Raw genomic sequence first — 21,293 nt, forward strand, 5'->3', positions numbered from 1 at the left:
AAATCCCACACTGGGCTGTGGATCAGGTGTCCAAGATGAGGGCAAAGCAACCAGGCTGCCCCAAAACTCTGTCAGGAAGCATTTCACTCTGCATCTCTGCCAGGGGGGAGCATTGGACAACCTCGTGGGCCTCCCATGAGAAACCTGGGTTCCGTCCACAGCATCAGGGCTGCCCCACAGGGCTTCAGAGAGCCCAGAGCAGCTTCCCAAGTCCTGGGTGGGGAGGACAAGGGGATGGGAGGGGGCAGCGAGTCCCGCACCCGCCTGGCCACTGCTCGGCCAAGGCCACAGCCTGCACTGGCAACCGCAAACCTTCGGCGCGCTCGCCCGCCAGAGATGGCAAAGCCAGGCTCTGGGCCGAGACCGTGCGTCCCCGCCACCGAACGGCTGCAGCGCTTTAAAACTGGACACGACGGGGTTAAAGCGACACGGCCGGGCACTTTAGGACCCAACCTTAGGCTCTCTAAAAAAAGAGAAAGAAAGAAGTTTTTAAAACCCTCCATGTTACAGAAAGGTGTTGGTTTTTTTCTTGTACAGTTTCCTCCTCCTACATGACAGGATGCACAGCTCGCTTGGCTCTAGCTGCCCCCTGCAACAGGACCTGGGAGTTGAGCCAAAGCAGCCACTGCTCGAAGCTACACTCGGCCTTGGCTGCATCCCTGGCTACCCAGCACTTGGCCTGACCCCGAGCTGGGCACTGATCCTGGCTCAACCCATGTGCATCCAGAGCAATAACCAGCTGCCTCCGGGATAACACGGGGAGACGGGATGAGAGCTCAGTCCCACTTCGCCCACGTCCCCAAGGGCGCACCCAGACCCGGCACAAACTCGCCCCACTTGCTGCATGCAAGGCACCCAGCAGGCCCCCATGGGTGCTGGCACAGCCAGGCGAGTTTGCAGCGGTCCCAGAGTGCACCCAAAGCACTCAGGGCTGTGCAAAACTCCTGGTGAGCTGCAGGGATGGCTCCTCGCCACCTGCTTGTGATTTTGCCAGCAAGGATTCCCCCTCCTGCCACGCTGCCACCAAGCATCCCAGCCCGCTTGGGCTCCAGTCACGGTTCTACCCGCATAATCTGGGTAGCAATTTTAGACCCTCTCCCAGGAAGGTGGTGGCTCTTTTCCTTCTGCAAAACAGGAGCAGGATGAATTTCGGGGCAAGCAGGGCCTGACCCACCTGCCGCCTGCTTTGGTTTGGAGCGGAGCGTTTTGCACGGCCCTTTTTGTGCCCCAAGCCCCCCACCCCCTCCCAAGAGAAGAGAGAGAAGAAGGAAGGAGTGTTTACGCACCATCGGACTTACCCCGAAATTGGAAGCAGCAAAGCGGTCAGAGGCCGAGACATTGGCAGAAGCCGTGGTGTGGGCATAGTAGGCGTTGATGTTGGCTAGCAGGGTACTCATCACTGCCGGCACGCCTGGGCACATGTATTTGGAGGAAAGGCAGGCAAAATGCCTGCAGAAGGAGGTGGAAGGTGAGGGCGTGGGGCCACAGAAGGGGTTGACTGTAGGAAGGGGCACGGGGTTTGGGATGCACACATAGAGAGGGGGAGAGAGGGATGCGTGGGTGCTGACGAGCTAAGGGAGATGTCTGCACCCATGGCGGGGAGATGGGTGCGAACAGTGGCAGGGGAGAAAGATGCCAACAGTGATCCCCACAACCCAGGGCTGGCACAGCCCCTTTGAGCAGGGTGGAACACGAGGGACTCACGTCATGGCCTGGTAGATGGACTCTACCCCGTAGCGCATGGCAAACTCATCCACAATCTCCTGTGCTGTCTCGTCAAAGTACACCTTCCAGGCATCATCCCCCTTGGCGTCGGGGATCTTCACCACCCCATTGTTTTGCAAATCCGTCACAAAGTGGAACAGGTTCTGGAGGTACAAATAAGTCGCATCAGGTCCCCAGGGCCAGCAGTGGCACAGTGGCATCGCTGGGGTTGGAGCCATGCCCCTCGCACCTGCCTGGGCTGCTCACCTCGTGCAGGCAGGTGTACTGTACGTGGTAGGGAGCCACCTTCTCCTCGCCTTTGATCTCCACACTGATGTGCAGCCGGATGGCTCCCGACACGGCTGACTTGTCTGTCCGCTTGTCTGTAGGGGCACAAGGAGGGGGACAAGGTGTGAGGCTTCCCCGGAGGAACTCTGCTCACTCCTGGCTCCAAAGAGGGGCAGAGCGCTCCAGCAGGGCAGTGCTCTTGGGGCCAGGGCCAGGGGACGCCCAGAGCTGAGTGCAGCCAGGCCAGGGTACAACGCACTGCAGAGAGCGATTTGGCCATATCTCCAGACACTACAGAGATGTGGCTTCTCTGTGCCTCAGTTTCACCTCTGCAGAGGGCTGGTGCTCCCGACCTCCTGGGCAAAGGGTTTTGAGAACGACCCTGGGAAAACACTCGATCCCAATGGCTTTCAGGATTCAATGTTTTTAACAGCACACCCTGTACTAATATGCTGAAATAGCCTTCATGCCACGTCTAGCAGCACATCCCCCCAGAGAGCAGGGCCGGGATTCCCAGCCCAAGCAGGTCGTGCTGGGGCAGCCAGTTACCGAGGTTGTACCAGACGTCCATCTCCCCACTCAGGGTCCGGACCTCGATGATCGTCTGGCCCAGGAAATCGTCGGACTCTCTCTTGAAGCGCTGCTTGACACGGGACTTGATGTCATCATCTTCGTCCCAGACACGGACCTTGATGCGGTCGGAGGAGTTGTGGCACTCGCTGGGGAGACGAGAAGGGACAAGCCCCAGGATGAGCAGGAAAAGGTTTCTGGCCTCTCTTGTTTCCCTAAACAAGAGGGACCACCCCAGCACTGGGCAGAAACTGGAGAAGAGATTGGATGTGGGGCACCAACCCTTCCCCATGGGCTCTGCAGGGCTCTGCACCAGCCCCAGGCAGCCCCAACACAGCCTGGATCAGCCTTCATTGCCGGGAGCCAAGCCCTCCATGGCACAAAACCAGCACCCCCCGCAGCCGCCCTCCACCCTCGGCTGCGGCAGGATGAAGCCCCACTGACTGCCCACCACCCCTCAGGGGTGTTCTAACAGCCAGCACAGCCCAGCATGACTGTGAGTGGCCAGGTAGGGGGACAGGGGTGAACTTACAAATGGAAATTCTCCTCCCAGACCGGGTTGAGATTGCCATAGATAGTTTTAGTCCTTTTCTTTGTTTTCCCAACCTGGACAGTGACATATGGGTCACTGGAACCCGTCTTATCCTTTGCTTGCAGGCCCTGGGCACAAACGACTGCAGCACAGCACAAACGCCCATCCACACGAGACGTGTGTGGCACACAGTGGAGAGAACAGAGAGAGGAGTCAGTGCCACGGCCACACCAAGATCCCCACAACAGGCACCTTGTGTCCCCAGGGGTTGAAGCCACTTTGCAGGATGAGGGGCAGGAGGGGGTTGGAGCACACAGCATCTCTGTGCAAGGGGACAGCCCCGTGGGCCCACACGGCACATGGTGCCAGCTGCAACCGGTGCCTACCAGTGATGCTGATCTTGGCTGACCATTTGGAGGTGCCATCCAGGACACTCTGCTTCACTGCCTTCATTTGCTGTGTGTGCGTGGTCTTGGTGACCCCAAACACCTCCTGGATCAGCTCGAATATCTCCGGCTTGTTGCGCTCCCGGATCTTCATGCGGTCCTTGAGCACCATGATGATATTCTGGGTACGGTCCTCCGCTCCGTGCTTGGAGCTCTTCTCTGCCGCCCCTGGGAGAGGACAACCATGGGTGAGACAAGGGAGGCAAGTGGCATCCAGGAGAGAGCTGAGAGCGCTCCATGTCCACCATGTGTGAATGAATTCAAACCTGGTAGAATCTACACCCTGCCCAGGACAGATCTTCCTGCTCACCATGTCCCTATGCACAAGGCGACAGTCCAGCTCTCCCTGGGCTGCTCCCTCCTACCTCCCCAAAGGGAGAAGGGATGAGGATGCAGGCAACAGCCCCTTACTCTGCAGGCAGTCAGCGTTGAGCAGGTCCTGGCACTTCTCGTGACACTTGACACCACACTCGGCGCAGCGCATGCCCTGCCGGGCGATGCCCCAAAGCAGCCCCTCGCACTCGTAGCAGTAGGTGGGAGTGGTGGCCGTCCACACCTCAAAGTTGTGGGGCGTTGTGCAGGAGATGGGATACACTAAGGCTTGCAGGGTCTTCTTGTAAACATGGTTTTTCTGTGCAAGGACAGAAGAGAGAGGGGGAGAAAAGCCCAGGCACCATATGGCAGCTGAACTGTGCAGCAGGGTGCGGGGACCCCGGCCACAGGTGTTGGGCCACATGCGATGTCACCACTGGGTGCAGACAAGCAGGGAAGAGGACAAATGCCATCCCCAGGTGCAGCCGTGAATGTCCTGGCTGCTTTGGCCTTGCCAGAGGAGGATGCTGGGGTGGCACAGACCCCACAACTCTGTTGCTGGCCTAGCCGCTGGGGCTCAGGCCTCCAAGCATGACAGCCCCGCACCCCAGACAACCCCAGCACCTACCAGCTCCTCATTGTTCAAGGTGCTTGAGGCCAGTGCAGACGTGATTCCCGCTTTCCTGGACTGGACCAGGGACTGTGGGTAAGAAACACAATTCACAGATCTAGCAGAGCACAGGGTGTCCCTCCCACACTCCTTTGGGGTCCCAGTGGCCATAAACACCTGAGATGGACCCCACCCCAGGCAGAGGTGGGTGCTGGCTGCATGGGCTGGCAGCGGGGACAGCAAAGTGCCAGCAGCATTGCAAAGTGCCACCCCCCTGTGCAGTGGGACTGGAACCAGTTCAGTAGCCCGTGGCATTCCCAGTTCAGTAGCCCGTGGCATTCCCAGTTCAGTCCCAACAGGGCAGAGCCTCCCAGCGTGTGTCTGACACCATGGGGAAACCAGGGTGGGGTCACTTACCATTGCCTGTGGGCAGCCAGGACCAGCAAAGGGGGGAATAAAAGGCTGTTAGTGCAAGCCACCTCATGGCAGAGCAAGTCCTGGACCCTTCCCTGTCAGAATGAGTGGGAATCGGGGCAACACGAACCCCTCACTCACCACCAGGGGGTTTCCCACCCCAAGCCACAGCACTGGCTGCAGCCTGCCAAACCCAGCAGTGACGGACCCCGCACCCTGCCCACCCCGTCACCCCCACCACCCAAAACCCCAACACCAACTCAGCACAGTGCGGAAGCATCAGCGGCTGCCCGAGAGGACTAGGGGGTAGAGGACATTGGGGTGAGGGCAGCAATGGGGGGCAGGGGGACTCAGGAACCCTGGGGAGGGAAAATCGGAGGTGGCAAGGGGTAAAGTGAGGGGATGGAGGAGAAGGGCACATAATTCTGGGTTCAAAGGGTGTCTGGTTTCCAAAATTGCTGTCTCTTTGTCACTAGGGACGTGACAACAGATTAGCCCCATATATTAGAACCCGGGGGCTGGATTGGACCCCAGCATGGGGTAGTGGCTGTAGTGACACAGCATGACAATGGTGGGGACAGGGGCACGGGCTCTGTGCAGCTCAGAAAAGCCAGCGCTACCCCCCTCCATCTGCCCAGCAACAGAGCTGCAGGGAGCCTGTGGCAGGTGGGACAGGGAGGGACCAGGGATGCAGCACTGGTAAGAAAATGGGAAATCAGATGCAGCCCTGGGAAGCCTTGAGCTGATGCTTGGTGTAGGGACAGGGCCCTGGAACTCCGTTAAACAGAAGCACTCTTGGGTGCTGAGAGCCCAGCTGTGCCATCCTCACAGCTCCACACTGCAAGCTCAAGGGCCAAGGGAACCCCAAAACAGCCTGGGACACCCCCACCCCATGCCAGCAGAGCTGGAGGAAGCTGGGCAGCAGCACCCAAGGGTGCTCTCTCTTTAACCCCTCGTACCACGCTCACCAGATCGCTGACTAGAGGGAGAGATTTGCGTCCAGGCTTAATGTCGGGCATGCTGTTAATGCAGCGCAGAAACCTTACTGCCGCCCCCCTGGAGCCAGGGATGGCCAAGCCAGGCCAGAGAAAAGAGAACACAAAACACAAGCCATGTTAGAGGCAGTTGGGGAGCAGGGCGCAGGCAACCGGCAAGCGCCAGCCAGGGCGGGCGGGTGGCACAGTCCAGGGCGCAGCGGGAGCGAAGCCAGCAGCTGCATGGCACAAGGCGTTAGGAGAAACCTCACCAAATCACTAACTAGGGGGATGGGTTTTCGCTTGCGTATGTCCGGCATGCTGTCTATAATAATCAGCCCACCACCAGGCCTGCAAGAGAGACGAGAGTCAGCGGGGAAGAGGTTCACTCCTATTGCCCCTATTGCCCTTGTGTTCACTCAGGACCTGGCAGCCAGGACTGCACAGCAACACCCAGATGGCCTGGGACCCACCCATGGGACCCACATCCCCACCACCACCCTGGCCAGGGCAGAGATCACTGGACTGAAAACTAGGGGGGAAGAGAATTCTGGTTGAAAACCGTGGTTTTCCCCACATGAAGATGTTTGGCTTCAGTGCTGTGACAGTGAAACACAGGAAAAAAATAGCCCGTTTGGCTTAGTTAGCTTTGGCTTTGCAGCATGGAACAGCAGAGCTGAGGTTTCCCTCTGGGCCACCAAAGGTGAGCACTGAGCCATTCTGCTGCGAAAGAAACTGAGGCAGCACAGCTCAGGCAGAAATGCTGCTTTGCAGCCTCCAGCCCTGCACACAAGGAAACCTGGGGTGAGCTGGTGGGCTCTCAAGGAAACCCGCCAGGTTCTGCCTGGGTCAGAGGAAGAGCGAGATCCCCAGCCCGCCCGGGTGAGAGGTTCGAGGTTCCCCGTGGCACCATTCCAGCCACAGATGGCAGGAGAGAAGTGGGAGCTGCCACCCCTGCTCAGTCCCATCCCAGCCCACTCACCTCCTCAATCTCCCCCTTTGGCTCTCGGGGACATGGAGTGGTGGCACCTCTGCTGGCTCCTCCAAAAGCACTGAGCAACCAGCATTCCACCCCAAAATCTGGCCCCCACGTTTCCACATCTCAGCAACACTTCCCCACATCAGACCCCCTCCCATAATGTCATTATTCACATCCTGATGGGAAGCGGGGAGCAACCTGTGAGATCCCAGGGAGGCAGAAAGTACCAGCTTCCCAACATACTCACCCGCCTTTGAACCACAGCGATTTAGCTTCTCCGTCACCTTCCCCACGGGCCTACAAGACACAGGGCAGTGGTTACGGGGGCAGCGCTGAGTCCCTGGCACATGCGGCAGCCATCCCCAGGGCTCGGTGCTGCTGGCAGCTGAGCACCCAGCCAGCACCCACAGCACTGAGGAAGGATGTAAAGAGTTTACAGAGTGGGTGGAGAAAAGCACGTTCCTAAAATGATGGGGTTCTTTGCAGCAAAGGGCTTGCACTGGGAAGGAAGTGTTTTCAAGAGGCTGAGATGGGCAAGCAGTGAGGAGGCTTCAGCAGAGGGGCCCGGGCTGGTGTAGCGTTGGGGATGGATGCACTGCGCAAAAATTCAGGGTTTGAGGGACTGGAGAAGCATCATTTGAAAGGCTCATCAGGTCCACATGGACCCACATCCAGTCGGAGAGAAGCGCAGGGAAAAGCCAGAGCACACTGGGGACGGGGAGTGTGCAGGGACCACCCCGCAGTGCCACCTCCTTTGCAGGGAGGAGATCATTTTGGGGGAGAGGGAGGAAAGATGCTTCCCTCGTGGGTCAGTCCCTGCACACACCCCCACAGGGAAGGCACACACGTTGCGGGGTCGTTCCGTTGGACATGCTTACCTGCGGGCAGGCTACACCCCTTTCCTGGAGGAAGGGGAGACGCAGGCACAAGTGCCATGGTGGTGGACAACTGAAAAGAAGCAGTGGGGCGGGGGATCAAAGCCCCAGGGGGTGAATCCAGAGCCAAAACAAAAAGAAAATATGGAGGATGGAGTCTAAAAACAGAACAAAAAATTGTCAGCTCAGTACAGGGAGAGGGGGGAGAGGCAGCACCAGCACACCGCATGCAGCACACACAGGGGGAAGGTCCTCAGCACTCCCTCCCCCTTGTGGGGGTCCCACCTGACATAAATGGGGTTGCAGGGCCACCACTGTTGGGGCCCCCCAGGTCTCCACTCCCGTCAGGGAGTGGGATGTCTGTGGGACTGGGGAGCAGACGTGTCTGGAAGCTGCCAGGGCGTGGGAAGGGGCCGTGCCCCCCACTCAGCAGCCCTGGGACAGGCACAGGGTTGCTCACCTCCTGCAGCTGCATGCAGACCTTGTTGAAGACTCTCAGCCAGTTGGCTTTGGCTCGTGCTTTGGGGTCCTGCACCTCCGCCTCTGCCTGCTCCCTGCAAACACACACGCTTTGCTCACCTCCCAGCACGGCACTGGGGAGGGGGGAGCCAGCCCCCACACACCTGGCAGGACTGAGGCTGCAATTTAGGGATCCTGATGGGCCTTGAACCAGTGTGGCCATGGCAAAAAGCCCCTCTTCCCAGGAAGGACTCTATAAAGGCAGTGAGTCCTGCTACAAAGGGCAGCACGGTTAAGGCAGAGCAATGGGGACAAGCTAGAAGTTCACCCCACTTTGTGAGGCTCTGCCCTGGGCACCCAAGCAATACAGAGGGATCCCTTCAGGACCAAAGGGTCAGGGGACTGCTGGTGACACAAGCACGTGGATGAAACGTCTGTCACCCCTCATCTCCCCAGCATGTCCTCCAGCCACTGTCCACCACACTGGGACCTCCTGGGCTTAAGAGCTCCCAGCACCCCAGTGGCTCCAAGCCCAGGGGGACCTGTCAACCTGGACAGGATGGTTGTTGTGGGTTTTCTTCTCTCTTGCAAAATCGAGACACAAAGGAAAAGAAAAAACGTCATCCAAACATCACAGCCTCCTGGAGAGCCTGGTGTGATGTGACTCTGGAGACGGGTGCCCAGAACCGGGCTGGAATGAGCCTGTGGGGAACTTAGGTTACAGACCTCCCCAAAACAGCCCTGTGGGGCCTTGCCTGTGCTACTACGTGGTCCTCAGTGCTAATCTGGGGTTCTCAGGGCTAATCTGGGGGTCCTCAGCCTTAACCTGCGGTCCGCAGTGCTAATCCGTGGTCCCCAGTGCCCAGCACGGGACCCCCAAGCCCCCTGCGCAGAGAACAGGCGCTGCGGGCAGACATGAAACCCTTGGGCCTAAATACGTATTTTTAAAAAAAAGTTCATTACACATTCTTTTAAATTAGAAATTCCCCAGCTCTGCTGTATAATTTAAACTAAACAAAAGACCAAAAAAGCCCATCACACTTCTCTCTGCGCAGAGTGGTGGTGCTCACCAAACCACGGAATAAATTGACGTGTGCAATAATTAAAGGCAGAGACTGATACATGAATTATTCACAGGCTGTACCAGGGACCTGGCCACCAAATCATTCATCTGTACAGCACAGGAGGCCACGGATGAGCTTTTACCAGTGGCCTAGAGAGAGGATGGACTCTTGTGACGGGAATTTCCTCCTCTGACCACACCAAGCTCTGGGCTACCCCCTCCATCCAGGGAGCCAACAGAGGGGTCAGAGGAGAGGAATTGCAGTCCTAGGCCCCCACATCCCCCATTTCCAGGTCTGTCACAGGTTATAAACCTGTACTCCCTGTAGCCCTGTCAGGATCTTGAACCCCTTGAGCTCTGCCCCTGCTCAGCCGGGCGCTGGTGGCTGCGCCATGGCCGTGTGCCGGAGGGCGCTCACCCTCGCCTGGGTGGCACCAAGTGGGCTTCCCCCACACAGATGCCTCAGGCACTTGGAAAGGCCCCAGACACCACAGAAGGTCCCTGGCACTGCCCCTTGGCACCAGCAGCACCAGCACCAGCCCTGGGCCACCTCCAGAGCACCCGCAGTGTCACCAGGCACAGTGCCATCCCAAGGACGCTACAGGTCAACATCTCCCTCCTACCTCTCAGCCGGTATCGGGGCCTCAGGTGCGGGGGCTGCCTCTGGCACGGGAGCTTCGCCTGCTCCCCGCTGGTCCTGGAGGGTCTCTGGAGTTTCCAGGGGGGCAGAGGTGTCCTTTTCCTCCTTTCTCTCCTCCTTCCTCTCCTCCTTCCTCTCCTGCTGCTGTGGCTTCAGCTGTGGGACCAGCTGAGGTTGCTGCAGTTGCTGCTGTGGGATCTGTTGCTGCTGCTGCCCAGGGGGTTTCTGCGGTGGGGGGTAGGCATCGTGCTCAGGGGTTTCGTAGGTGTCCTGCTCCTGTAGGTCCTCCTCCTCCTCCTTGGGGTAGCCTTCCTCATTCTCGCTGTAGTCCTCATTGAATTCTTCCTCCTCCTCTTCCTCCTCCTCCAGATAAAGATCATCATCCTCCTCCTCCCAGCGAGGCGAGTCCTTGTGGTAGCTGACCGAGCTGTGGCAGGAGTGGTAGGAGTCGCCGTCCCGCTCATCCAGCTCCGAGTCCCGCAGGCTCTCGTTCTCGAAGTCCTCGCTCAGCTGGGAGCTGCCCTGGCTCAGCTCGGCCGATGAGGCGTAGCGGCTGCTCCCTGCGGGGCTGCAGGGCCAAGGGGAGACAAGGACAGGGCTCCCATGGGTCCATGCCACAGCCTTGCCTGCCCCATGGCACCCCAGCTAGAGCCCCAGGGTCCCTGCACTACAGGCAGGCGAACGTGCTGCTCCCCGTGGGGCACAGCCCTGGGTGAGCACCGCACTCCTCGTCCCGGGAGTCAAAGGCACAGACCCAGGAGAGTGCGTGGGCTGGGACTGGCCCCCAAGGCTGGGGCAATCTCAGGGGTCTGACCTTCCTGCCTGTGCCTGGGCTGAGCTTGGGGACATGGGGATGTCCCCTCAGCTTGGGGACAAGGGGTCTCTGTCCCCTCAGCTCACCCCTGCCAACGGTGGGGGCAGAGCAGAGCCAGGGAGCACCCCCAGCCAGATCGTGCCTGCTGCTTCTTTCAGACACCCCATCCTGTCCATAACCTGCAGATCTGTCACCCAACCCCTACCCTGACATCCCAGCACTCCCTGTAGATGTCCTGGGCACCCACTCTCCAAGGACAACACCTCAACCCCATCACTCCCCTTAACCACGTCATCCCTATCTGGGGGTCCCCTCTCCACTCTTCCTGCTAGACCCCTTCCCACTGCCCAATCTGCGCAACTGGCCTCCAGCCCTTCCAGCATCCCCCTCTCACAGCTGCCTACACCTGAGGGAGCAGCAGCACAAAGCGCTCCCTGCGTCCCAGAATGCTGCCATGGGCAGGGCTGCTGCAGGGCTCCATGGGGAGAGGCTCACATAAGCAAACATGCAGACAGGACAGGGACATGCCTAGGAAGAGGCCGACACCACGTCTCCAGCACCAGCAGCCAGGGCTCAGGGGTTGGCAAGGAGAAGGGGACAAGGGGATGGGATGGGCAGAGCCCTGGGCCCAGAGTGGCTGGGCCAGGCGGTGGGAGCCCGGGAGCACTGTAGAGAGAAGGGTGCTGGGGGATGCCCAGGCTGGTCCCAGCAGGGAGGAGTACTGGCATTATCCAGGTACCTTGGGAAGCGGGACTTGGGGCACAGGGGTGCAGGAGACGCAACTCATGCCTGGAAACCCCTCACCTCCCTGGCCTGAGCTGGGAGAGGGGCCCTTGGCACATCACGAGGATCCCAAATCACTGCACGAGGCTGTTGCCTGGCCAGGAGCTCCCTGGGAGGCGACCAGAAACAGAGGGTGGCATTTGAGTCCCTAAGGCCCCAGCTCCCATACCTGCTGGCATGATGTGGAACAGGCAACAGTGCTGCCAACCAGTCACTGTACCAGTGAGCAGGGCCAGAATGCTGGGGCATTGCCCCCATGAGCTGGGGTGCAGCAGCAAGGAGGGATGCCACGGGGCCAAGAGATGCCTGGAGCATCCCAACGCTGCTCCTCAGCAAGACAGTCCAGGGCAGGAAGAGGGGGACCCCATGGCAGCACGAGGCCGCCCTTGCCAGGACTGGTGTTGGCCTCACCACGGCTGCAAGGACTGACCATAACACTCTGCGACGGCACAGGCACACGACGAGGTAGCGACCCACCTATCCGATAGGTCTAGGGACCGCCTGCTCTCAAGGGAAGGCTGGCGGCTGGTCCGCCTGCTCGACTCAGAAGCGGACTCAGCGTCACTGCGTCCGTTTGTGGCAGAGTCTATGCTACCATAGCGTCTGCCGGGGAGGAGAGGAAGATGGTCAGCGAGGTTCCAGGCGCCGCGCCGCCACCACCCACCACGCCCCGGCATCCCCTGCTGCCTTGGGGATGCCGGCAGGGAGGTTCTATCCTGGTAGACAGGGCTGGCACCTTGGGCTGTATGTTGGCAAGGAACTTGGCCATGCTGCGACCACGGGGACAAAGCACTGGGCAGACGTCCCTGCCCACAGCTTTGCCTACAGGCACGTCTGTATCCCCAGCCAGGCCACTAGCTCAGCTCCCAGCAAGGGCAGCTAGGGCTAGGGGGTCCCGAAGCCCAGTGAGGACAGAGGGCAGTGACCCAAAAGAGCTTGAAAACTTTCCAGTGAGAAGGAAAGACTTGAGGCCAGCACCATCCCCCTCATCCTCAGCATCCTTCCCACTGTCACCCACTGCCCTGGGAGCACCATCCCTGGCATCACCCTAGGGACCCTCTGGACTCTGTCACATGCGGCACGGGGTGACTGGGAGAGCGGGTCCCAGGGAGGAGCTGGCTGTGCCGGCACTACCTGATGGGACGCTGGTCTGAGTAATCCATCTCATAGCTCTGCATGGAGTCGGTGTAGGAGTCACGGGAGCTCTGCTGCTGGTGCCTCATGGGGTACTGGTGGACAGAGGCGTTGGGCTGGGAGGTGGTGTAGTATGGCGGTGGGATGCTGTTGCTAGTCTCGCTGCGGTAATCGCTGTCCCGGTCATCCACCGTGCTGTCAGGGTCATCATCTGCAACGGATCACAGTGAGTGGGACAGGGGACAGCCCCGCGGCTCTTGTGGCCAGGGATGCCGCAGATGTGCCCCGCACATGGCACAGCCCCACTACTTGTCACCACCATGTCCCCACTGCTGTGGGACCATGCTGGGGAGACAGGCCCAGGAAGGGCTGAGGGGAAAGCTGCACGTGTTCTCTGCAGAAAGGGCTTTTGGGGGATGAGGGGAGAGCAAATGGGAGAAATGAGATATACAGAAGCAAGGAAGAAGAGTTCAGGGTGTGGGGACCCACCCTCTGCACCACCGATGTCCCACCACAGAGGTAAAGCCCAAACTGTTCATTGCCATCAGGGCACCTTGAGGGCACAGAGCCTCATGGTGCTTTGTCCCCACCAGCCTGTGGGGACAACCCTGCCCAGGACAGGGCACTCGATGCCTCTGTCCTCACCCAGCAGAGAGCCACCTGAACCCGAGCTCCAGGTCCCCTGAGCCCCAGGCCAGGCTACAGCATGGCAAAGGGGGCTGCAGTGGGGACTGCCAGGCTGGCAGGAGGGGACGGGACAGGATACTTACTCTGCTGTTCTCCCCAGCCAAAATAATTCCAGTTGCCTACAAAAAAAGGGACAGACACAATAAGGATAGAAGCAGTTACGGGGCAGCAGCAGGAGCTCACTGGGAGGAACCAACATGTCACAGGCATGGTGGCACCAAGCTGGGTTGGGGACAGTGCCCAGAATGGGGCACGTTGGAACTGAGCCATGCTGAGGAGAGGTACTGGAGCGGGGCAGTGCAGTACTGGGGTGGGGATGGGGTCTGAGGATAGGCATGGTGGCACTGAAGTGCACCAGTGACAGTGCACAGGCCTGGGCCAAGGACAGTGCCTGGGGCTGGGCACAGTGACACCTACCCAGGCTGGGGACGGCATTATGGCTGGGCACAGTGGCACTGAAGTGCACAGGGGACAGGGCCTGGGGCTGAGCACAGAGGTACTGAGCTGTGCTTAGAACAGTACTGAGCTGTGCAGGGCCATGGCATGATTACAGAAGGGGAAACTGAGGCACGGGTTGGGACAAACCAAGCTGCCACCCCAAATCCCCCAGACCCCTCTGCCAGTGCCCCTACTGAGCAGCCCCCTCAATCAGGCTCCCCAGGGGACTGTCCTTACCCCATTGCCATGTTTACCCTTTTCCCCTATGGCTCAGCCCCACAGGAGGGCTCATGCACCGTAGGGCAGGGAGACAGCAAAGGAACAACGGCAGACATGGGAGGGAGGATGGGGGAATTAGGACGGGGACAGGGTGTGGAGTGAGGTTGAGCCCCACTTGTGTTGGGGTCCAGCTGCCCAAGGCAGGCACAGACCCCACTCCTGTGCATCCCCAGTGCAGAGAGCTGAGGGGATAGGGCAGCGGGGGGGTCCTGCAGCAGGGCAGTGACAGGGCAGCACTTACAGCACTGGGAGCTGTGAACAGGCAGGGGCTTTTCCTGCTCCTCTTGGAACGCATACTGTGGAGAGAAAGGGCAGTGAGGGCTGCCTGCCCCGGCATCGCTGCTCCTGCCCAGCGCTTGCCCAGGCCTGACTCTGCACTGACTTACATCATCCTGGTCCCGCATGGCATTGAGCTGCTCTAGCTTCTTGGCCCAGTATCTGGCCTCCTCCTCAGGGATATCTGCAAGGGCAAAGACCCTGATTGGTGCACCCCCCTCCCCAAAACAGCCCCCCAGCTTTTGGGGTTAGAGGATCAGACCCCCAGTCCCAACCTCCAGCCCCAGGAGCATCCCTGGGCTTGGGGGCAAGGAAGGATGCACCGGGGACAGCACCCACCCAGCGGCAGCTCGAAGCGGGTGTCAAGGAGGATACGGTGGAAAGTAGGGTCCTTGGTGCCCGAAATCTCATTGTCGGTCATAATGACCTGGGAGTCCAGTGTGAGCCATTCCCCAGGGCCCTCCTGCGGGGCAGAAATGGCATGAGAAGAGCTGCCAGGGATCCCCCCTCCCCCAGCCCCACAACTCCACCCACGCAGGGTCCAGCCCGAGCAGAGTCCTCTCCAAGCAGGGATGGGGAAAGCTCTGTCCCCTCTGAAGGACAGCTTGGGGGGTGGCTACATGTCCCTTAGGGTCTGGTGGGGGGATGGGTGTGCCTGGCTCCCTACCTCATTGGACTGACGGATGGTCCGGAGGGGGATCCACACCGTTCCCACCATGGTGTCCCAGATGAGACCCTTGTTCCACACCTCCACCGTCAGGCCCAGGTCGAGCCGGTTGATCTCACTGGGGAGGGGTAGAGGCGCCGGGTCAAGCCCCTCCCCAGCAGCCCCTTGGGGTCACCCCAGCCTCTGCCTGTGCCCTCGACCCCGAGACTCAGGTGAGTCCCCCAGGGCTGGGGTCAGGGGGGGCACGGGCAGTGGGGAACCTGCCCCTGGTGGGGGGACAGGGCAGAGCAGCAGGGGTGGGGGACCCTGGGATGGCCCCTGGGCACTCACAACATGAAGTCCTGCTCCCAGGAGGGCAGGTTGCCCCGCACGGCGATGGTTGTGCTCTTGACATTTTGCACCTTCAGTGTCACGTAGGTGTTAAACTTCTCTGTGGCAGCAAACAGGGTGAAGTGACCCCAGTGCTCCCCCATCTCAGCAATGCACCCAACCCCCAGACACCGCCTACTGCCACTCACCCATGGGGTCCCCCCACACTGCCCTCAGCACCCCAGTGACCATGTGCCAGGCAGAACAGACCCCCCTGCTGCCAGGGGTGGCTTGGCTGTGATCCCCCAATACTGTCCAGGGCAACCCTGTTTCTCTGTGTGCTCCTCCCCTACTTGCCAAATGATGGCACCAGAGCTGACGCTGAGCCTGAGGTCCCCTCACCACCCCCCAGCCCTTCCTCTGACCCTGCCACATCCAACCAGCCCTAGAGCTGAGCTCCAAGCCATGGCCCCCCAGGGTGCACAGGCAAGTGGGGGCCACTTACCTTGGGGTCCGTCGAACTTGGCCTTTTTAACTGTGGGACAGAGAGGGAGGGAAGAGATTCAGCCTGAGAGCCCCATGTGAGGGGGCTGGGGACCCTCCCAAGGTGGGGTGGGAGGATCCCAGGCCTGGATGCCCCCCCATCCCAGCTGGAAGGCGGCGGGATCCCCCTTGCTGCTGTAAATCAGGAATCCCCAATGCCAGGCACAAGGAGGGGATCAGGCATGATCTAGAGATGAACACCAGAGGGGTGCAAAGGCCTCCCCCCAGAAAGCTGCCATTTTGCAACAACTTGAAACATCTCATTGCAACCTCAAATGACCAGCCTTCATCTGCTGAAAGGGTGTTTAACCCCCTCAGCTCCCCACTTTTGAACTTGCATCCATTTGGGGAAACGGATGATGTTACCATATAGATCTCGGCAGCAAAAGGGGCGTTTGGGGGAAGGACCCCCCCAGCTGCAATCGCTGCCATGAGGAACTGGCCCAGCAGCACCAGGGTTAAGGCTCCTGCTGTCTCCCAAACCGTTGGCCCAGATTTCATACAGGAACCCTGGGGAGCGCAGGCTGTACCCACCCCGCGCCCCCCGGCAGCCCCAGGGGTGCTGCAGATGCAGCCCCACTCTGCTGCAGCTGGGAGCCCCAAAACATCCCCCACTGCACCCCAGCCCTGTCCCTATCCCAGGGGGGCACTGAGGGGCTGATTCAATCCCACCCATTGGGAACCCCTCCCAGCCAGTTAATAGCATGCAGGGCGGGGGGAGGGTGTTTGCGTCTGGGCCAGATCCTGCTCAGCACCACACGAACTAAAGCTCTTGATTCTGGCCGATCCCCCCTAGCTTTTCATCAGTGCTGCAAGCAGGAGGGGCAGGGACTGTTGGTACCCAGGTTTTGCTTGCAATGGAGGGGCAAACAGGCAGCTGGGCAGAGCCAGGTACCAACACTGCTGATGGCAGTGAGTGGCAGGGGCCAGGGGTGTCCTCAGGGCTCAAAGGAGGGGAGCAGGCAGGGAGGGAATGACACAGCACCCAGAGAACGGTTAAATGACGTGGGTGCCAGCGGGTGGAGGGCCAACGTGACCGAGGAGGGATGAAAATAGCCTTGGCGATATCAAAGGTAATTTGATTTCCGAGACGTGCCACTCACCAGCCGCTTATCACCCTCCGCCAGCGCTGGAGGGGACGCGGGGCTGCTGCCGGCTCCACGTGCCGAGCGGGGGCAATGTGGCACAAGCAGCCCCCGCCTGCCCTCAGCTGCCTCTGAGGAAACTGCATTGGCTCAGCCTCAGGAAATACAGAGTGTTTTGCAAAGATGGACCCAAAATGCCTTGTGCTGTGGGGTCACATTGGGTCCATCTTTTTGAAACACCCTGTTATTGGGGTCCTTCAGCTCGGCCGACTGCCCTGTGCCACCCAGAGGGTCACGCAGCGGGCAGCTCTTGGCAGTGACTTTGCCCAAAGGAAGGTCGCCAGCGTGTCACTGGCAGCCATGTTTCCAGGGAATCACAGGACTCCGGGAGCTGCGGCTTCACTCAGGGATGGGGGCGGTTTGTGCATGGGGGCTTGGTTTGAGGCCAGGCATGAGGCTCTGGAATCTCAAAGATCCCCTGGTGTCACTGGGCTGGGAGCCTGAGGGACCGTGAGGGCATGGCCAGCATCACTGCATGTTATATTATACATATATTATATATATAATGTATTATTGTATATAAAATTTATCATTATTATTACTATACAGTATGTGGTACCAGGACGTGCCCATGGCACGTGCTCGGAGCTGCACAGGGACCCCTGTCACGGGAGCTCGTCCCTGCCCAGGCCCCGGCGCGCTTGCCTGGGCTGACCGCTCTCCACCAGCCGCTGCCTCCGAAACGGGAGAGCAGAGGAAGGAAAAGCTCCAAAAATACCCAAGCTGACAGGAACAAACAATTACCCAGGGAACACGTGGCTCTCCTGGCTGTCATCTACTGCCAGGGAGAAGTCCTGCTGCCACCATCTGCGTCTGACGGCCCCCAGCAGGCTGTGCCACCGTCTCACCCACCACCGGGCCCCAAGAGATGGCGCAGTGGTGGTGGGTCCCAGAGTTAAATTCAACCTGAACCCGCAGACAAGGAGCTGGGGACAGTGGGACCCCACGGGAGCTGAGTGGCACCACAACAGGCTGGAAGACCCAAGGTGCTTCCCAATTAGCAATCAGCCTCCTCTCCGGGGGGCGTTGGCCAGTTGGGGAAACTGAGGCAGGAGGCGGCTGGTAGAGGTTAGACTGGCAATGGCGTAAAAACCAGGCTGGACCATAGGCATCCTGTAGCAGGCCTCTCTGTCAGTCCATCCCTCTGTCCATCCACCCCTGTCTTTGTCCATCCATCCATCCATCCATCCATCCATCCATCCATCCATCCATCCTTTGACCTGTCTCTCCATCCACCCCTCCCCTCCGTCCATCCATCCACCCACCCCTCTGTCTACCTGCTCACGTCTCCCCACCCCTCCATCCATCTGTCCATCTGTCTCCCCATCTGTCTTTCTGGACGCCCGTCCGCCCGCCCGTCCACCTGTCTGTCTGCCTCGCACCACTTCAGCCCCCTTCTCCCAGCCACACGCCCCTGTTCCCACTCACCCCACACCTCCCAGGGCCACTTCAGCCCCCATCACCCAGGTGTGTCCCCCCAACAGGAAGCCCTTGAGGGCTGCACATGGCCCCAGCCCCCCGGGAGGAGCAGGGGAAGGCTGGGGGAGGCTCTGGGGTGGCGCATCCACCCCTGGGATCCCCAAAATAGGGTGACAAAAATAGCTGCCCCCAGCGAGCAGTGACAGGGGGTGCGGGAAGCCCAAACCCACTGCGAGCTCTTTCTCACCATCCGCCCCCGGCTTCACTGAGGGTGTCACTGCGTGTGACAAGTCCCTTAAATGGGAGGAAAGATGCAGCCCTCCCCCTATCAGAGGGGGGACCCAAAATCTGGGACTGGCTGGTGTCCAGCAGAGGGGACACGTTTGGCCATGGCCCCCGCCCTCCCAGAGAGCAGTTCCCTGTGTCCACGGGAGAGGGGGCTGTGACAGCTCCTAAGGGACAAGGACACAGCAGGGGGTGGTAGGGGGCACAGCCCCCCCAATCCCACTGAGCTCAGGCAGCAGTGGGGGAGCCCCCATTTTCTTCCTTATTTCTGCCAGGGAGGGGACACTGGTGGGGGAATCCCAGGCATCGTGTGCCCCAGACTGTCCCCAGCTGCCACACTCTGTCCCACCACCGCAGGACCCCCAGGTGCCACCCCCTCCCCATCATGGTGCTGCAGGGCCTGAGGAGGGGGGAAAAGACCCCCCCAGATTTCTCATGCCCCCCCCCCCAGACTGAGCACTCGATCCGGAGTAAATGCCAGCCAGGCAGAGCCCGAGGCTGCAGGTCTCAGCATGCCGGGGTGCAGGGACTCCCCCCCGTGCGCTGGCCCCAGGTCCTCCCAGTATGGGGTGACCAGCACGGCTAACGGGGCCCCTGCCAGCACCAGAGCTCCTCGCTCCTACCCCTCCCCTCTGGGCTGCCCACAGCCCCCCAGCATCACCAACACTTGCGGGGGCACAGGCTGCTGGGGGCAGGGGCGTGTTTGGGGCTGGGGGTGTAATTGGGGGGGGGGGAAGGTATTAATGGGTTTGGAGGGGTGGGGAAAGATAAGGGGATTTGAGGGTGTCTGGGGTTTCTTTCAGGGGGTGGGAATGTGGAGGTGCTTGGGGACAGATGATGTTTGCGAGTGGGGGGTGTCTGGGGAGGGGCGCTCTTGGAAGACTGGGAAGCGGGGAGCTTGGGGGTAGATGTGGGGCGTGGGAGGGGATTTGGGGGCGTTTTTAAGCTGGGGGGTGTTCGGGAATGCGGAGGGGCTGTGTCTGCGGGGTAGGGGCGCTTGGGGTGGGGAGGTATTGGGGGAGAGATGAGAGGTTGAGGGTGGGCAGGGGGGCGTTTGGGGGGTGGGGACGTTCGAGGGGAGGGTGGGGAGAGGTGCGAGGTGGGAAGGGGGTAAGTAGGGGGCTCCGAGGGGGCGGGAGGCGGAGGCGGTGGACGGGAGAGTCTGGGGGGACGGTGGGGGCGCAGGACCCTCGGTGGGCGGGGTGCGCCCAGCCCCCCCTCGCTTCTCCACCCCCACTCCCGGGTTCGGCCCCGCGCGCCTCCGCCGGTTCATTCATAAATCCACGCGCCGGTTTTTGTGAATGAAGCCGTCCTCGCGCCCCCTCCCCCCACCATCACCGGGGCCCGCCGCGGGGTGGGGGGTCGGTTGTGCCGGTACCGGAGCGGGGAGCCCCCCCATCCCCCGGCGGGCAGCGGGGCGCCCGGGGCTGTCCCACCGCCCCCCCGCCTCGCGCCCGTGCTCCCCGGTACCTCTGACGCAGAGCAGCGACATGGTCCCGGTGGCGGCGCCGGGGGCGCGGGGGGCGCTCGCCGCCGCCGCTCCCGCCACCGCCCCGGTGACTAGCGGGCGGCCATCTTGCTTCAGCACCGGGGACAGCTCCTGACGTCACACCCCGGCCCCCGCCTTAAAGGAGCCGCCGGGCACCGCCCCCCAGCCCCCGCGCCTCCCGGCTGAGGGCGCCGGTCGGGTTTAGCGGGGAGAGGCCGGTCCCGTGCGGCCCCGAGGGGGCCTGTCCGGAACGTATAGACCCCGAGGGGGTTCTGCCCGTGCGGCCCCGGGATGGTCTGTCACATTGCCCGGGATAAGGGGGCGAAGGTCCTGCCCCGATGTGGGGGAGGGTGGTGCTGTTCTACCTACGTTGCTCCGGGGGGGGAAATTGTCCTGCTCACATTGCGCCGGGGGGTCTGTCGTGTCCTCGTTGTCCCTGGGGCAGACGGTGTCGTTTGGCTTGTGCGGCCCTGGGGGGCTCTGTCCTGCCTGCACAGCCCCACAAAGGGCGACGATTTTGGGGTGCGGTGTTTACCCCATCCCAGGGGCTCGCAGCAGCAGTGTGCCATGTTGTGCCTGCGCAGAGATCGATCTATGTAGCGGGGGGGTTAATTGTCATCACCCCTTCTTCCCAAGAGGGTCCCCTCTCTCCTCTGCACCCTCAAACGTCACATCCCAAAGAGATACTCAGATCTGGGTCACGGTGATCTTGGCTGGAGAAGCTGCCATGTTCCCAGGGATGGACCAGTATCCCGGCTTCACTGACCCTCATGGGAGTGGTCCCACATAGGGACTAAAGCAGAGCCCCCGACTCCACCAACCAGGAACATCAACTCAGTCAGGGTTTCGTTCTGAGCCTGTTGCTGTCTGCCTCCCTTCTTGCTGTGGAGCCAGCTGATCAACTCAGGCTTCCATTCTAATGCTCCCAGTGCCTCTGTAGCGTGAGCAAGAGTGGCACCGTGCCACTCGCACGGGATCATGGCGTCTTGCAAGGACCAGCAGAAGGTGGGGTCAGAGACACTAGGGGACAAAAATATGCCAAGGGCAACTGAGGCACAGGGTAGCAAGGGAACATGTACAAGGCCCTGTGGGACCTGAGTGACCTGATCTGATCTCACATACTGGCTCCAACCGCTAATACATGGTTGCAGCAGGGCCT

The 21,293-nt window shown here is 60.7% G+C and overlaps 1 protein-coding gene across 1 annotated transcript in view; it reads right to left on the minus strand.

Moving 5' to 3' along the window:
* Nucleotides 1-20,256, minus strand: part of UNC13A (unc-13 homolog A) — a 35,924-nt gene extending 15,668 nt beyond the window's left edge. Inside the window, exons 1-22 of the mRNA XM_065858106.2 lie at nt 20,116-20,256; nt 15,759-15,788; nt 15,275-15,374; nt 14,945-15,062; nt 14,617-14,740; nt 14,388-14,461; nt 14,243-14,297; nt 13,368-13,403; nt 12,598-12,808; nt 11,941-12,066; nt 9,850-10,434; nt 8,165-8,258; nt 7,077-7,126; nt 6,123-6,201; nt 4,481-4,552; nt 3,952-4,171; nt 3,481-3,708; nt 3,095-3,236; nt 2,542-2,711; nt 1,972-2,087; nt 1,705-1,868; nt 1,299-1,449 (exon numbers count right to left, since the gene is read on the minus strand). Coding sequence (XP_065714178.2) covers nt 1,299-1,449; nt 1,705-1,868; nt 1,972-2,087; nt 2,542-2,711; nt 3,095-3,236; nt 3,481-3,708; nt 3,952-4,171; nt 4,481-4,552; nt 6,123-6,201; nt 7,077-7,126; nt 8,165-8,258; nt 9,850-10,434; nt 11,941-12,066; nt 12,598-12,808; nt 13,368-13,403; nt 14,243-14,297; nt 14,388-14,461; nt 14,617-14,740; nt 14,945-15,062; nt 15,275-15,374; nt 15,759-15,788; nt 20,116-20,137 — 2,967 coding nt within the window. The 5' untranslated portion in view covers nt 20,138-20,256. The remainder of the gene's footprint in view (nt 1-1,298; nt 1,450-1,704; nt 1,869-1,971; nt 2,088-2,541; nt 2,712-3,094; nt 3,237-3,480; nt 3,709-3,951; nt 4,172-4,480; nt 4,553-6,122; nt 6,202-7,076; nt 7,127-8,164; nt 8,259-9,849; nt 10,435-11,940; nt 12,067-12,597; nt 12,809-13,367; nt 13,404-14,242; nt 14,298-14,387; nt 14,462-14,616; nt 14,741-14,944; nt 15,063-15,274; nt 15,375-15,758; nt 15,789-20,115) is intronic.
* Between the last annotated feature and the right edge of the window lie 1,037 nt (nt 20,257-21,293).

The sequence above is a fragment of the Patagioenas fasciata genome, chromosome 27 (assembly GCF_037038585.1).
Source record: "Patagioenas fasciata isolate bPatFas1 chromosome 27, bPatFas1.hap1, whole genome shotgun sequence".
Lineage (NCBI taxonomy): Eukaryota > Metazoa > Chordata > Aves > Columbiformes > Columbidae > Patagioenas > Patagioenas fasciata.